The sequence below is a fragment of the Corylus avellana genome, chromosome ca2 (genome assembly GCF_901000735.1).
Source record: "Corylus avellana chromosome ca2, CavTom2PMs-1.0".
Taxonomy (NCBI): domain Eukaryota; kingdom Viridiplantae; phylum Streptophyta; class Magnoliopsida; order Fagales; family Betulaceae; genus Corylus; species Corylus avellana.
Genome location: NC_081542.1, coordinates 36,802,029 through 36,818,159, shown reverse-complemented (window position 1 = coordinate 36,818,159; position 16,131 = coordinate 36,802,029). Strand labels below are relative to the sequence as shown.

Here is a 16,131-nt window from a genome sequence, read left to right as displayed (position 1 = left end):
TGGTGCAGATCTGCACCATGGAGATCGAAAAGAAGAGGGACAGAGTGAGAAAATTAAATGGAGAAATGGGAGCTAGAGCTGGAGAAAAAATCAAGAGAGAGAGAATTGAGAAAAGAAGAAAGGGAGTGGGATCTGCACCATGGTGCAGAGAAATGTGGGTCTCTGCACGGCAGCTTCCTCACGGAATTCCCAAAAAAATGGAAAATTAAAATTTAATTAATAAATTTTTTAATTAAAAAAAAAATTCCAGAAAAAATTTAAAAAAAGAAAAATTAATATTTTATTTAATTTTTCAATTTTCTGACGTGGTAGAAATACCACGTCAGAAAATTTTCTGACGTGGCATCTTTACCACGTTAGAAAATTTTCTGACGTGGCAGAACTGCCACGTCAGAAAATTTTCTGACGTGTGACAAAGTAAAATGTCAGAATTTTCTGACGTTTTACCCACTCACACGTCAAGAAATTTATTTTCCTGACATCTATGTTTCTGACAATCGACACGCGTCAGAAACGACCCGTCAAAAAAATTTTCTAACGCGTCAGACACTAAAAAACGTCAGAAATCTCCTGTCATAAAAAAATTGTTTTTTTGTAGTGCTTGGGAGCTTGTTCCCAGCCCCCCACATATGAATGTGGTCAGTAGCAAATGGGTTTATAAAACTAAGGTTTGCTCTGATGGAACTTTGGAACGCCTTAAGGCTCACCTAGTTGCTAATGGTTTTAGCTAAATTGAAGGCCTTGATTATATTGAGACTTTCTCTCCTGTTATCAAACCTGGCAATATCCGTACCATTCTAACATTTGCACTGATGAAAGGTTGGGATATTCGCCAACTTGATGTTAAAAATGCTTTTCTTCATGGGCACCTTTCTGAATCAGTTTATATGGAACAACCCCCTGGTTTTAAAGATGTTGTTTATCCTGATTATGTGTGCCGACTTAAGAAAGCTCTTTATGGGCTTAAGCAAGCCCCCCGTGCTTGGTTTGATCGTTTTAGTGCCTTTCTTCTCACCCTAGGTTTTTTGTGTAGCACTGCTGATCCTTCTATGTTTGTTTGTCGAAATAAGCATGTTACGCTCATCCTACTTCTATATGTTGATGATATGTTAGTTACTGGTGACAATATTGTTATGCTCCATCATTTTATTTCTTTATTAAGTAGTGAATTTGCTATGAAGGATCTTGGTTTTATCCATTACTTTCTTGGTATTGAGATTACACGTACCAGTGAAACCCTCCATCTCTCTCAAGCCAAATATTCTATAGATCTCCTTGATCGCACTCACATGACATCTTGTACATCTATTTCTAGCCCTATGGTGCAAAAGCTAGCTCATCATGATACGTTACCTTCATTTGGCAACCCTACTTTATTTCATAGTCATGTGGTGGACTTCAGTATCTCACAATGACTCGGCCGGACATATCTTTCAGTGTTAATTATGTTTCTCAATTTTATGGCGTCTCCTTCTGAAGCAAATTACCATGCAATTAAGTGGATTCTTCGTTACATTTCTGGCACTCTCGCTCATGGCCTACAATATCAAGCCTGGGATTCACTTGATCTATATGCTTATTCAGATGCTGATTGGACTGGTTGTCCTCTCACCCATCGATCAACTTCTGGGTTTTGTACTTTTTGAGGACCTAATTGTCTTTCATGGGGTGCGAAGAAACAACCTACTATCGCTAAGTCTAGCACCGAAGCTGAATATCATTCCATGGTCTCTACTTTAGCTGAACTTACATGGCTTGGTTTTGTGCTTTGTGATATTGGGATTCCATTGGCTACACCACCTACATTGTATTGTGATAATTTGAGCTCTCTTTATCTTACTATCAATCCCATTTTTCATGGTCGCTCCAAGCATATTACAGTATACTATCACTATATTCGTGAGAAGGTTGCTCTTGGCGCTCTTGTGACCAAGTTTGTATATTCTTCAAATCAATTGGCTAATGTCTTCACCAAACCTCTATCACGGGATTCATTTACTACATTATCTATCAAACTTGGCCTTAGTCCTCGGCCTAGTTTGTGGGGGAGTATTAGAACCAACAATAATGCCACATCAATGAAAGGATTAAAGAGTGAATCAAAATCAAGAGATGGCTGCATAAATCAAGGGATGTAACCGTTAGTAGTATATCGAGGGAAATAGTCGTTACTTATTTTCTTCTCTCATGTAATCTTAGCATATCTTCCTAAGATCTCTCTTTGTAATCAATGCATGGGTGTATAAATATAACTCACCCCCTCTGTACAATGTAAGAAGAAAGATATTCAAAAATACAAAATTCTTTCAAATATTCTCACTACACCCTAGTTTAGTATAATTTAAATAGACAGTCTGTGCCAACCGAAGATGGGTTATACTATTCCCTTGATTGTATATATCCTATTAAATAATTAAATAATCTATAACTAGGGAAGATGGGTCGTACTACATCTTAATGGTTAGGTGAATAGTCCATGCCAACCGAAGATGGATTATACTTATTCTTTAATAAGACTTTTTATTATTATTATTATTTATAACATGCATAGAATGAATCTCTTGATTAAATATGATTAACCATTGATGTACAGATAGCGGTGAAGTCACTACCCTACACTCTCTTCTCTTATATTTCAATTCTCTTTTATTTTTATGCACTTTAGTTGCAAAACAAATCACAAATCTTTTCTTAAGTTACTTTTGATCTTGAAAACTTGATAACAATTACTTGCAGTTCTTGAGGTTCGACACTCTCAATATAATCTTATCCTACATGGATTCATACTATTGCGAGTGATATTTTATTATTGATATATTTTTGCTTTAAAAATGCCACATCAACCTTCCAAAATAACATTTTCTAGGCTTAGATCTATCTTTGCCAAAAAAGTACTGCATTCCAAGCCGCATAAACCTCCACCATTGTTGGGTCAGCGATATACGGAAGAGACATGCACGTTGATGCCAAGACCTTATAACTCATGCTGTCTCTTACAATAACACCCACACCCCCATCAACTTTCTAGTCTTATCAATAGCCACATTGAAATTTATTTTAGGGAAAAATATAAAAAAGCCCTCAAAACTATTAGTTGTTCGCAATATAGTTCCCTAATCTTCAAAAGGTACTAAAATAGCACCCCAAACTACAAAAATGTATCAAAAAAGGCCAATTTTATACTCTATTCTTTTAACAAATAAAATAATAAAATAATTGTAAAAAAAAAAACCAAAAAAAAAAAGTAGTTTTTTGGAATAAATAAATAATTAGTCACTGTAGTTGGCCTACATTACAAATTGATTCATGTCGTATTAAAGTAAAATCAATGGGCGAATAAAAACAATTTTTTAACAGAATTTAACTCTATGGACTAAATTGTATTTTTTTTTTTTTTTTTTGTATACCTCAAGAACCGTATCTTTGATTTTACTTTAATACGACATGAATAGTCACTGTAGTTGGCCTAAATTAGTCACTATAGTTGGCCTGAATGATTTATTTATTCCAAAAAACTTTTTTTTTATTTATTTATTCGCCCATTGCTTTTTTTGTATTGTTAAAAAAATTGTTTGGTTTTTTTTTACAATTATTTTATTATTTTATTTGTTAAAAGAATAGGGGTATGATAGGAATATAAAAAAATAAGTGGCATTTTTAATACATTTTGGTAGTTTGGGGTACTACTTTAGTACCTTTTGAACAATGGGGGGCTATATTATAAAAAGGGCTGATAGTTTTGAGGAGCTTTTTTATATTTTCCCCTTTATTTTATATAAACAAGCTGGAGTTGCTTACCACCGAAGAAGGATCACATTCATTTGTTAAAAAGTTATTCCCAACATATCAACTTAAATTAAAGATGGGCCCTAATTAAACAACTTTTAGTCTCTTTTCTTGGATTTTGATGGATATGAACGAACTATACATGTTCATGCATACTGGAGTATAGAACGTGTAACCGAGAAAGAGTGAAACTTTTGAAATAACATAAACTTATTATCTAGACGGAACATTCATGTTTAAAAAGGAAAATTAAGCATAAATTTATTTCCTTGTATAACTAATCATTTTTAAAAATTTAATACAATTATAAAATAAGCTAAGAACTATCAATACAAAAATAAGTGATAATTAAGAGGATAAAAAAATGTCTACTTCCCGGCCAACACAATACGAAACATGCTCATGGTGCTCTCTTATTAAGGGGAAGTCCCTGTAGTCACATTTGGTTAATGTATAACCATGTCATGATTTTGTGCAATCAATATTAGTGTATTTGACCTCATCATGGGTTTGTGATTGGAAAATCTACGTGGTCTGGGATTTATTTATTTACTTTTAGGTTAATAGTGATGAAATGAGAATAGTTCAATTTAAAAGTCCTTGATTTTGTAAAAAAATGAATAGAAAATTATTAAACAAATTATTATTCTAGTAAAGTAGAGAATAATTTTAAATAAGTTGATGAAAACTTTTGAAAAAAGTGTGAAGTTAAAATAAATAAATAAAGTGAATTTTCTAGTTAAAATTTAGATAAAGAATACATAGGCTGATATGAATGCTCGAATGGTTGAAAATCTTTTGAAAAATTGAGGCACGCGACTTAAGTGGTTAATATGACAAAAATTAGAATAGACTCCTTATATCTTTATATCATTTGTTTATTTGGGATGTTATATATATATATATATATATATATATAGAGAGAGAGAGAGAGAGAGAGAGAGAGAGAGAGATATGCACACTCAACAAACGTCAATATTATTTTATATTCCAACTCCACCTAGAAAGTGTTACATAAACAAACTTTTATTTTAATATTATTATGATGGAATGAGGCAAATTATCATAATTGTTTCAGAAGTTCCTCTACATGTTATACAATTAGAACTTTTTCTGAAGATCTTCAATAACATTCTTGTCAAGCTGGAAGGCCTTGGCAAGAACATCAGGATTGATGGGAGGATTGGATCCGAAAACAGCATTTGCTATTGTGATGACACCTGGATTTTGGCTGCTCAAACCAGCAAAGGCTACTGCATTAGTTTTTCCCTCATTGAACTGAAAGTGAATGAGACCAATTGGGAACACAAAGACATCTCCCTTCTTTAAAACTTTGGTGAAAAGGCGATTCTCTGGGTTGGATGTGACAAAACCAACCAACAGAGTACCTTCAACGACTATCAGAATCTCAGTGGCACGAGGGTGAGTGTGGGGAGGATTTTGGCCATATGGTGCATAGTCAATGCGAACCAAAGATATGCCTAGAGTGTTGAGACCTGGTATTTGTTCCACATTCACAGTAGTGACATTCGATCCAACTTTATTATTTGTATTTCCAGGCTTTTGGAGCCCAGAGAAGAAGAAATCTTCGGCCTTGGCATGCTTCAAATCCTTGCAAAATTTTCCATTCACAAACACTGCAAGAAACAATAGATTGCAAAATACCATGCATACAAGATCGGTAAGAAACCAATAATGATAGTAATGCTTCTAAGAAGAAAGTAATGAAAATAATAATATATACCAGCAGACTTGGGGTCATCAATTGCAACACAAATGTCCTGAAGAGGGCTGGGATCGAAGGCAGAGACAAGGGAGGATGCAAGTGACAAGAGAGCCACAATTGCAAGAAAATGGACTCCTTTCATCATATCTTAGCAAACTCTATATTCTCTAATATCTTGGTTTGGTGATGGGTGATATATCTTATATGGGAAACATGTCTATTTATAGAGAACCGATACGGAAATTGTGATTGTCTCTGCTACACCAAGTCTTCAGACATCAATCGAATTAATGTGATAAGGACGAAGTTTTTCAACAACTACTGTAGACTTTTAACCTGCTTTGGTTTATTCTTCTCAATTGATTACTTCTTACACTTCAACGCCGTATGATAATTGTAATGGTTCTTTGGTCAATTGGCAACCGAAGCACTCAAATTAATCTAGATTGCTGCTGAAGATGTCAAATTAGACGGCTTTGTTTATGAAACCTTAATTCATCAAAAAATATATAATAAAAAAAAAAAATAGGTATAATAAAATAAGAGAAGAAGAAAGAAAAAATATTCCCATTCCCATTCTAATTCGATTGCTGGGAAGCATGCATGCACAAAAGCAGTTTACCACTTGATCATTCTTACCACTTGTTGGTATATGGTAGATTTAGTGTATTACGATGTAATACTCGGCCTCCCAATTGAAGAAAGAAAATGTATTTGAAAACCATATAATTCTTTTTTTTTCTTTTTTTCTTTTTCTTTTATAATAATTAAAAGAAAAGGTTCTTATGGACATCAATTAAGAACAGGAGCTAGATAATTGAAAGAGTCCCTTGTCCAAGCATTAGGATAAGTAGCTTATAACCCGCGCAATGTGCAAGAGTCTTCATTACAATTTAATTATAAAATTTAAAAAATATTATAATCGTACTTTTCATAAGTATTAAGAAATTTACTTTTCATAAGGAAAACTTGAATTTTGCTTAATCAAAACATTAATATAAAATTAGAAAGAATCTCTAATATTGTTGGTGTAATACTTATTAGATTTCAATACAAATAAAACTCAAAATCATGAACGTTAATCAAAAAAGTACTTTGGTTGTAGAAAAAAATATGCATGAGATTCGTTGTTATAGTTTAATTTCAAATTTTAAATACATTTCTATCGAACTTTTCATTATAAGTTGTAAAAAAAAAAAAAAAAAACAATCACGCCCATTTAAATAAAAAGACATATTAAAGATTATACATCAATATATTACTCAACATAATGACACACAATCATAAACTAAACATTGTATAAATGCATTAAGTCGCATAAAAATTTTCTATATATTATAAGGCATTTAACTTTAATTAGTTTAATCCATATAAATTAAAACATGTTAAAATCTTTGTTCCCATATGTATAGTTTAAAATGAAAAATATAAAGAAAAAAAATAACGAAAAGAAAACTTGGATTGTGATTATCAAAACATTAATAGAAAGTTAGTAAGAATCATTAATATTATTAGTGTTATACTTATTATATTTCATACAAATTATAAAACCCATATAATCATGAACCTTAAAAAAAGGTAATTACAAATCTTTTAGTCAACAATGCAATCAAATAATCATCTCATATTATATTTATTCTTAATTATCTCTTAGGTGTTTTGAAGTTCCTTTTTTGGTATAATAATCAAATAAATTTTTGCCTTTTTTTACTTTCAAAAGAATAAAAAAAATTAAAAAATAAAAACCAAAAATTAAAAATTAAAAATTAAAAAAAAATTAAAAAAAAGGTACTCTAAAAAAAATATCTAAAAATCCGGGTAAATCATACAAATAAACAAAAAATCTCATAGGCAAAATGGCCTCGGACAAATATCAAGTAAGATGCATGTTATATCGAACAGTTAACAATTTTATAAACTAATGGACACTAAGCAAAAGTAAGCCCCAAGATGACGGTTGTGATTTTACGCTTAAGTTTGGACATCGAATATATAATTGCTCGTAAGATGCTAACCGTGTTTGTGTGTGTCTATATATATATTATTACTAAAGATTATTTTTGCTAATGAAATCAAAAATAAATACCTAATCATTATGTTGAGTAAAAATCCGACAATCTATACAATTAATAATTAATATACAATTATATATTTTAAAAAACAAAAATAATGCAATGAAATTTTTTTCTATTTTGTTTCTACATCCTATCATTTAATTCATCTAATTCAACTATAACATATAATATTATGTTATATACATATTAAAGTGATTAAACATAATAATACATAATTTGATTAGCATTATTTGTTTTCTTATTTGATTTTGACATTAATAATACTTAATTTATTGAATAATTTATATATGAAAAACTCTTCAAATATAATTAAACATCATTAATTATGCTAATTTAATGAACTAGTTTTTAAAGTAAAAACCGGTTCACTCTTAAAAAACAGCTCACAAATTATGCCTTAAAAAAACTGGTTTAGCATTAAAATAAGAAAAATGCTTGGCTTCATTAAAAAGTCCATCTTTTGGCCATTCTAATTTTAGGTGGCATAGCCCATTTTCCATAAATCTATTAATTTATTGTTTAAAATCTATTAATTTTAAAATGGGTCATGCCACCTAGGATTAAAATTGCCAAAAGATTGACTTTTTAGTGAAGCCAAGCATTTCTCTTAAAATAAAAAAGGGTTCATGCCACATGTCGCAATATTAAGGCACTTCTAAGAGTGATTCGACTTATATATATATACGATTAATTAGTCAAAGACTCGAAGGATCAAGTCTCGGCCAACAACATATCCACTAAATATTGTCAATTGAGATGATATTACCCAAAAAAAGAGGGGTTTAAGGATGTTTGGGAAAAAGGTGTCTTTTTTTTTTTTTTTTTTTTTTTTTTTTTTTAAAATTTTACTGTTCAAACGACACCATTTCTATAAAGTGGAGTCCTTTGAACAGTAACATTGTTCAAGCCGCACTATTCACGTATTAGAAGGTCTCGTTTGAACAGTAACAATGTTCAAACAACACTAACTCATTTTTGAAAATTAGGCGCCTAAAATTGGCGCTTATAAGCTGGACATGTCTCTCTCTCTCTCTCTCTCACTCGAAATGTCTCTCTCTCTCTCTCTCTCTCTCTCTCTCAAATGGATTATTTTTTTTTAAAAAAAATAATATATATATAGAGGGGTGGTTCACTCGCCACCCCCAAAGGTGGCCGGGGGTGGTCTGCAACCACCTCGAGGGTGGCTAGGGTGGCCCACGAGCCACCCCAAAGGTGAAGGTGGCCTCAAGCCATGCCCAGCCACATCTGGGGGTGGCTTGCTGGCTACCCCTCCCTCAATGAACTGCCAGCCACCTCTCTATTTTTTTTCTTAAAAAAAAAAAAAAAAAAAATTAACTTTTTTACCCTTCCAGAAATATATATATATAAATTTAATGTCAATTGTACAGGTAAACGACATTGATTAATGTTGTTTGAACGGTAAATGACACTTCATGAAAAGTTGCATTTCACTGTTCAAACATCACTTTTCATGTAGTGACATTTGAACAATAACGGCACCATTGATGAGGTGTCGTATGAGCCAAAAAGACATTAGATAGTGTCGTTTAAACAGTAAACAACGCTATCACTGATTCTCTACCCCATGTTTAATGTCCTTTACCAAGCGTCATTATTCAAACATTACTAAATAAATAGTGCTAAAGTTTTTTGGGCTTAAAACGTCACTATGTAAGTGTTACCGAATGAGTGATTTTTTTGTAGTGAAGTTCTCTCATTTTCCACTTAAAAATGGCTTCTAGTGGTAAGCATGACCTAGAAGTTGAGGTGAAGCCTCACGCAGATAAGTTATGGCCGAGGAAGTATAAGGGACTCCCCCCACCATCCTGTATATATATTATATAACGCATTACCTAACCATTGAATTTTTTCGTTTATTACATCAAGTGTTTCTTTTCATTATATATACATTTATATGAGTTTTTAATATCTTTAAATACTTATCTTATTGTAAATAACACGTATATCTTTAAATAAAAATAATGACTTTTTAAAATTCAAAAACTGTTTGTGATAATTCAAAACCACGTACACCAAGTTTATATTTATCCCTAGAAAATGTTGAAGGACTTATGACTTGTACATTACTGCAACAAAGCTTTGAGTGAGAGGGAGTCTAATATATATGATGGCATTGACAAATGGAAGTAATATAAAGACTTGGAATAGTAGGCAGTGGAAATTAATGAAAAATATTCCTTCTTATCCAAGCAAAATACGCAACCCATATTCCTTGTATCTGGATTCAAACGGATCATATCTGTGGATTCTTTTAGATATCTCTTACGTTTTGTATCCATAAATTTTCTAGTAATTAAGAAGCCTCTTCTTTTCCGGCAATTTTCTTCAGAAAATGTTCCTTTCTTGAGTTAAATGCAAGTAAATCTTATGATGACATATTCTTTCCTTCACCACTCTGATCATACCAATTGGGTGATTTGGGGAGGTTGTAATTTCGTAAGCCAGCCATGGCTGTGTTTTACCAAACTCTTCAAGTTTGAATCTTGGGTGTAGATTTTTCAGAACAAACGCCATGGTTTGTATAAAATTAAATCTTGACTATTCAAATTTTTAACCGGAGGTGTATATATAGTTTGTAAACTAATTAGATATGTAAGCATAGCTCCTCAAATAAAAATATTACTTTTCAAATTTGAAAAGTAACCAAATAACAAACTCTTTATATATTTCTCTTCTTTATTTCAATATTTTTTTTATTAGTTTTAGAATGTGTTGTAGCAAGATGTAGAGTTGGAAGAAAGAAGTGTATTACATTAAAGTGGAGAGAGAGTGAGAGGAAATAACATTTAAAAAAAAATGAATAGGGAGTGAATTTCAGCTCTTCAAATGTGGGGAGGCTTCTCACAAAACTAAATATAGGAAGGCAAGTAGGGAGTAATTTGTTAGAGCATGTTTTTCTTGTAAATTAAATTAGCCCAAATTTGATTGAAAGTGGTATTTAGGGCCCATTATGATGCTCTAATTAGATGTATTCGAGATCTCTAATATTATCCATGAGAAAGAAGAAAGAAAAAAAAAATGAAACGCAAAATTGTAAAATTTTTTTTGTATAACTTCATGAATAAAATCATGGTATTCTTCCATTCAAATTTTCTCTGTTGATGTTTTGAGCGCCCTTTTTGCCAACGGATGTGCCGTCATATTTGCTTTCTCCATCATGACCTAAGATTAGAAACTGTGCAAAACAATCTTCGCATCTTTAACCAACGTACCGTCTCTCTACCATAGTTGGTCTTCCAATTGAAAAACATGAATAATCTCTAGAGCATCACCTTCCAAAATAATATTCCGTAGGCTTAAATCTCTGCCAAAAAATACTATCTTCCAAGCTGCATAAACCTCTGCCATTATTGCGTCGGTGATATATATATGGAAGAGACTGCACACACATTAATGCCAAGACCTTATCCAAAATTGTTTCAAAAAAAAAAAAAAAAGACCTTATCCAAACTGTCTCTTACAATAACACCCACAGCCATCAACTTTATAGTCTTATCAATAGCCGCATCGCAATTTATTTTATATACACAAGCCGGAGGCGCCTTCCGCCTAGAGATCACATTCATTTGTTAAAAAAATTATTCCCAGCATATCAACTTAAATTAAAGTTGGGCCCTAATTAAACAACTTTTAATCTCTTTTCTTGGATTTTGATGGATATGAACCACCTGTACATGTTCACGCATAATGGAGTATAGAACGTGTAACTGAAAAAGAGTGAAACTTTTGAAATAACGTAAACTTATTATCTAGACAGAACATTCATGTTTCAAAAAGTAAAATTAAGGATAAATTTCTTTCCTTGTATAACTAATCATTTTTAAAAACTTTTTATTACAATTATAAAATAAGCTAAAAACAATCAATAAAAAAATAAGTGATATATAATTAAGAGGATAAAAAAATGGTAGCGTTACACTACTTGATATGTTATGGCCAAAAAGAAAATAAATAAATAAAACATATCTCTCCCATCGACTCAGTGGCGGAGCCAGACAATTGATGTTGGGGTGCCGCTAAAATTTTTTTGAGAGTGCCGAGTGGTAACTTGCGTAAGTAGGAGGAAAAAAAAAAAAAAAAATTTTTTTTGGAAGTACTGTGTGGAACTTGGGTAGAAAAATAGCAAAAAAAAAATTAAAATTAAAATTAAAAGCTCACGGCATCCCCAAATTAAAGCCTCAAGTGGCTCTGCCACTCCAACCGACTCAATTTGAAATTCCTTGAATATTACGACCCTCTCTTTGATCTCCTTATCTTCCAAGTATTAATTAAGCCCAACGGTTTCTCTTCAACAATTCAACCCTATTTATATATTCATAGTATTCCATCGGCTTCTTCAATTCCTTTTCCCGCCGACATGGAGTTTGACAACTATTGCAGCGCTCTGCCACTAGATATTGTAATGCCCGAAGACGACGACGACAATGCCTCCTCTGACGTGGACTTCGTCGTCGAGATCGAAGCTTCACATACTTACGTCCCTCACTCCATGCTTGAAGACGATTCTTGCGATCTACGGCTTTTTGATAACCTCGAGAGCGAGACATTCCGGAAAACATTCAAGGTGAAGCGCGACGCTATTCTTCATCAAACCACGTCCACGTCAACCGTATCCGACATGCTTTTTGAAGTCGGCGTTCCCTTGGGGATTCAAGAATTCATGATACAAAGAATCTTGGGTTGCGCGAATGACATGGCGAGACAGAAACACTACGCGGGTTGGAAGGTTCTGAGGATGCGTGTGACGGCTGAGGTGACGCAGTTCGTCGATGACGATTTTGTTTTGGGGTTGGCCGTCGACGACCGGGTTTGTGGGTTGGTTCCGGCAAGTGAGTCGTCGATTGAAGCGTTGGAGAAGGTGGAGATTGAACAAGGAACAGGGGAGACGTGTAGCATCTGTTTGGAAGAGCTCATCGGTGGCGCGGCAGCCGCTCGCATGCCATGTATGCACCTGTTTGATCAAAACTGCATCGTGAATTGGCTGCACAGGAATAATTTTTGCCCGCTCTGTCGATTCAAGTTGCCTGCCCGTGAATGATTTGATATGAATTGATGAGGAATTTTGTTTAGAAAAATTATATATAATTCTGATTGTCAATTACGAATTTATTAAAAATATATATCTCTATTTGATGTCTATAATTATGTGGTGTATGGGACTTGGGAACTGTTAAGAATATTACTTGTTATTTACTTCTTTAGGTATTATTAGTCTACTAGGTTTACCTTTTCTTATTCTACTAGGTTTACCTTTCCTTATTCTACTAGGTTTACCTTTCCTTAATCTATTAGGTTACTTGCCTCTCTATAAATAGAGGCCTCTGTATTCATTATTATTATCAGAGTCAATACAATGTAGTCCATTGTGTGCTTTCGCTCTCTCTCTCTTCTCTCTCTTTCTTCCGCTTCTAATATATTATCCAATATATTTAACATGGTATCAGAGCCACCTTTCTGTGGCCTCCAATAAACGTCTTTGACGTTTTCCGGCGCCGCCAGTGTTATCCGGCGAATCATTCTCTCTGCTCCTCATGGTTCTCTATCTTCTCCTCGAGGTTTTCAGTGTATCACTATACCGCTTGAAAACCAGGAAGACAACCGTCCCAGAGCCGCCGCACACAGCCCCATCGGAGCTTCCATGCGCTCTCACGCGCCGCCCAAAATTTTTGGCAATTCCGCCACTGCCCTTCCCCCACCAGCCGCCACGGTGGTCCGATCACTTCTCCAAGGCCACCGATCGATAGCTTTCATCTCGGTGATTCCAGAACAAGTCCCATATCCTCCATACGACGCTCCACGCACCCCCACGCGCCCCCAGAAGTTTCGCGCGTCAGATCCACGCGCCAGTACACGCCTCCTCCGGTACACGCACCATCGTACCCACGTGCCACGCCATCCTTGCCACGTCAGCCCTAATTGCCACGTCAGCATAGCCACGCCAGCCCTACGTGTCACGTCATCAGTGCCACGTCATCAGTATCAAGTCAGACCTTACCACGTCATTAGTGCCACGTCAGCGTTGACTTTTCAATCGTTGACCGTTGACTTTGACTTTGACCACTGAAAAAATTGACCAGGTGTTTCCTACTCAATTTTTCGTCCTGATTTCAAATTTATGGTCTATTTTTGCTTTTGGCATCTCTATATGGCAGAAAACAAGACTCTTTTTCAAATTTAGGCGTTTGTTTTATGCGGTTCAAGTTGGTTTATGCTTATTCAATTCGGTTTTATAGCCTGTTCTTTGGCGCAATTCAATCCGGTTCATTCTTCTTGCGGATGGCACTCTCGGGTCAGACCAATCTTTCCTTAGGTCCATGGGTTTTCGGGCCAAAGAAGCCCCTTTCAACCGGCCCACTTATGCCTTGTCAAATGCCGCCATCACCGGTCACTGATTTGCCTCTTCAACCGGCCCTTTTTCTCCCTACTTAGCTCAGCCGGCTAGGCGAGACGGTCTACTAGTTAGATGGGCCAGACTTTAGTTTAGCCGACAAGGCGAGACGGTCCAAGGGTTTCAGGCATGATTAGCCTCTTCAACCGGCCCTGCTTATCTCAGCCGACCAGGCGAGACGGTCTACTAATCAGACTTTAGTTCAGCCGACAAGGCGAGACGGTCCAACGGTTTCAGACATGATTAGCCTCTTCAATCGGGCCTACTTATCTCAGCCGACTAGGCGAGACGGTCCAAGGGTTTCAAACATGATTAGCCTCTTCAATCGGGCCTACTTATCTCAGCCGACTAGGCGAGACGGTCCAAGGGTTTCAGACATGATTAGCCTCTTCAACCGGCCCTACTTATCTCAGCCGACCAGGCGAGACGGTCTACTAGCTAGAATTTTTGGGTCAGACTTTAGCTCAGCCGATCAGGCGAGACAGTCCAAGGGTTACGGGCCAAACAAGCCCCTTTTAACTGAACCTACTTTTCTCAGCTGACCAGGTGTGCTACTTCATTACTAGTATATAGTTTTCAAGTCAAATTATAACCAAGTGAACCAAGCTCCAGCTTAAATGCATTGCTCAAATTCAGGCAGAATCCATGGGTCTCTAACAACTTTTATGGCGTTACTTCGGCAATTGTTTCGGCACAAGCAGCTTTTTCGGCGAATTCTTTTTTCTTTCCCTTTTCGTTTATCCAAACTCAAGTTTACACATTGAGTTTGAGGGGGGATGTTAAGAATATTACTTGTTATTTACTTCTTTAGGTATTATTAGTCTACTAGGTTTACCTTTTCTTATTCTACTAGGTTTACCTTTCCTTATTCTACTAGGTTTACCTTTCCTTAATCTATTAGGTTACTTGCCTCTCTATAAATAGAGGCCTCTGTATTCATTATTTTTATCAGAGTCAATACAATGTAGTCCATTGTGTGCTTTCGCTCTCTCTCTCTCTTCTCTCTCTTTTTTCCGCTTCTAATATATTATCCAATATATTTAACAGGAACCATGACTAATTGCCTTATGGAAAGCCCGTTTAGTAAAGAGTTTTGTTATGAATTTTTTGTTTTAATAGTAATAAAAAATAATGTGATATAAAGGTAAAAAGATATTTGAGAAAAGGACACGGTAGATTTTTATTTTATTTTAATTTAGGCTATTTCTTTACATCGAAACGTTTTGAATTATGCCACCTATTAAGACCGTGGCATTGTTATTGAGACAATTAGAAAGAATTTTCTTCCTAAAAGACTTCATTCTTTACTTTTGTACCGGCACTTCATTTTCAGAAACCAAAAGATAATTTTTTGCTATTTACAACATAGAGAGTAAGAACATTATAACAATATATACTAAATTCTCAATAATAACATGCCACATTTTTAATATATAGTATTTTTCAAGCGTTTCAATGTAAAGAAATGACTTAAACTACCTAATTTGAAAATCCACAATTTCTTTTATAGTCTATAGAAAAAATGAATGAGCATTGATTCAAATAGCTAAGGCGGATTTATCGAATTCATACTCCTATAAAAGGAATCGTAAGTTCTAGTCATACATAATACTCAAAAACATAGGTTGACGTTCCTAAATGGTAGCTCAATTTGTTGGAGATTATGGCCCATGAAACGGAGTTGAATCCGCCTCCGCTTTTCCCCTCTTTTTGTGCGGACATGTAAAAAAAAAAAAGAAAAAAGAAGGGGGGGTTAATATGGTTGGACCTACTAAATGTAGAAACCAGTCTAGTTATTCGGCAGAAATTCACATATTGACTAGAAGAACAATCCCTCGCTCAGCTCCCAGCTGCACATTTGTTACAAGTACCTGATGAAGCAAAATCAAATAACTTATTCTCTATCTTTCTCTTCTTCTTCTTTTTTTTTTCTAAAAAAAAAAATTTCCAATACCCATCTGAAAGCAACAAAAATCCAAATTCTACAAGGCCTAATCCAACTACTGAGGGATAGTTGATCAACAACAGAGTGAATCTCCATTCTGGTAAGAATCAGAGAAAACTTCACGATTTAGCCATGTAATTAACATTATGGGTGTCTTGTCAGCAGCCGCTTTCAAAACAAGATGCAATTT

The 16,131-nt window shown here is 34.5% G+C and overlaps 2 protein-coding genes across 2 annotated transcripts; one reads left to right on the top strand and one right to left on the bottom strand.

Moving 5' to 3' along the window:
- Positions 1 to 4,801: 4,801 nt before the first annotated feature.
- Positions 4,802 to 5,690, bottom strand: LOC132170757 (germin-like protein subfamily 1 member 13). Its single transcript, XM_059581853.1, has 2 exons — positions 5,531 to 5,690; positions 4,802 to 5,423 (listed from the first exon to the last, which is right to left on the bottom strand). The coding sequence occupies exons 1-2, from the start codon at positions 5,655 to 5,657 to the stop codon at positions 4,888 to 4,890; spliced, it is 663 nt and encodes a 220-aa protein (XP_059437836.1). The 5' UTR covers positions 5,658 to 5,690; the 3' UTR covers positions 4,802 to 4,887.
- Positions 5,691 to 11,965: 6,275 nt separating this feature from the next.
- LOC132169689 (uncharacterized) lies at positions 11,966 to 12,646 on the top strand. Its single transcript, XM_059580683.1, has one exon. The coding sequence runs from the start codon at positions 11,966 to 11,968 to the stop codon at positions 12,644 to 12,646; it is 681 nt and encodes a 226-aa protein (XP_059436666.1).
- The last annotated feature ends 3,485 nt before the right edge of the window (positions 12,647 to 16,131 follow it).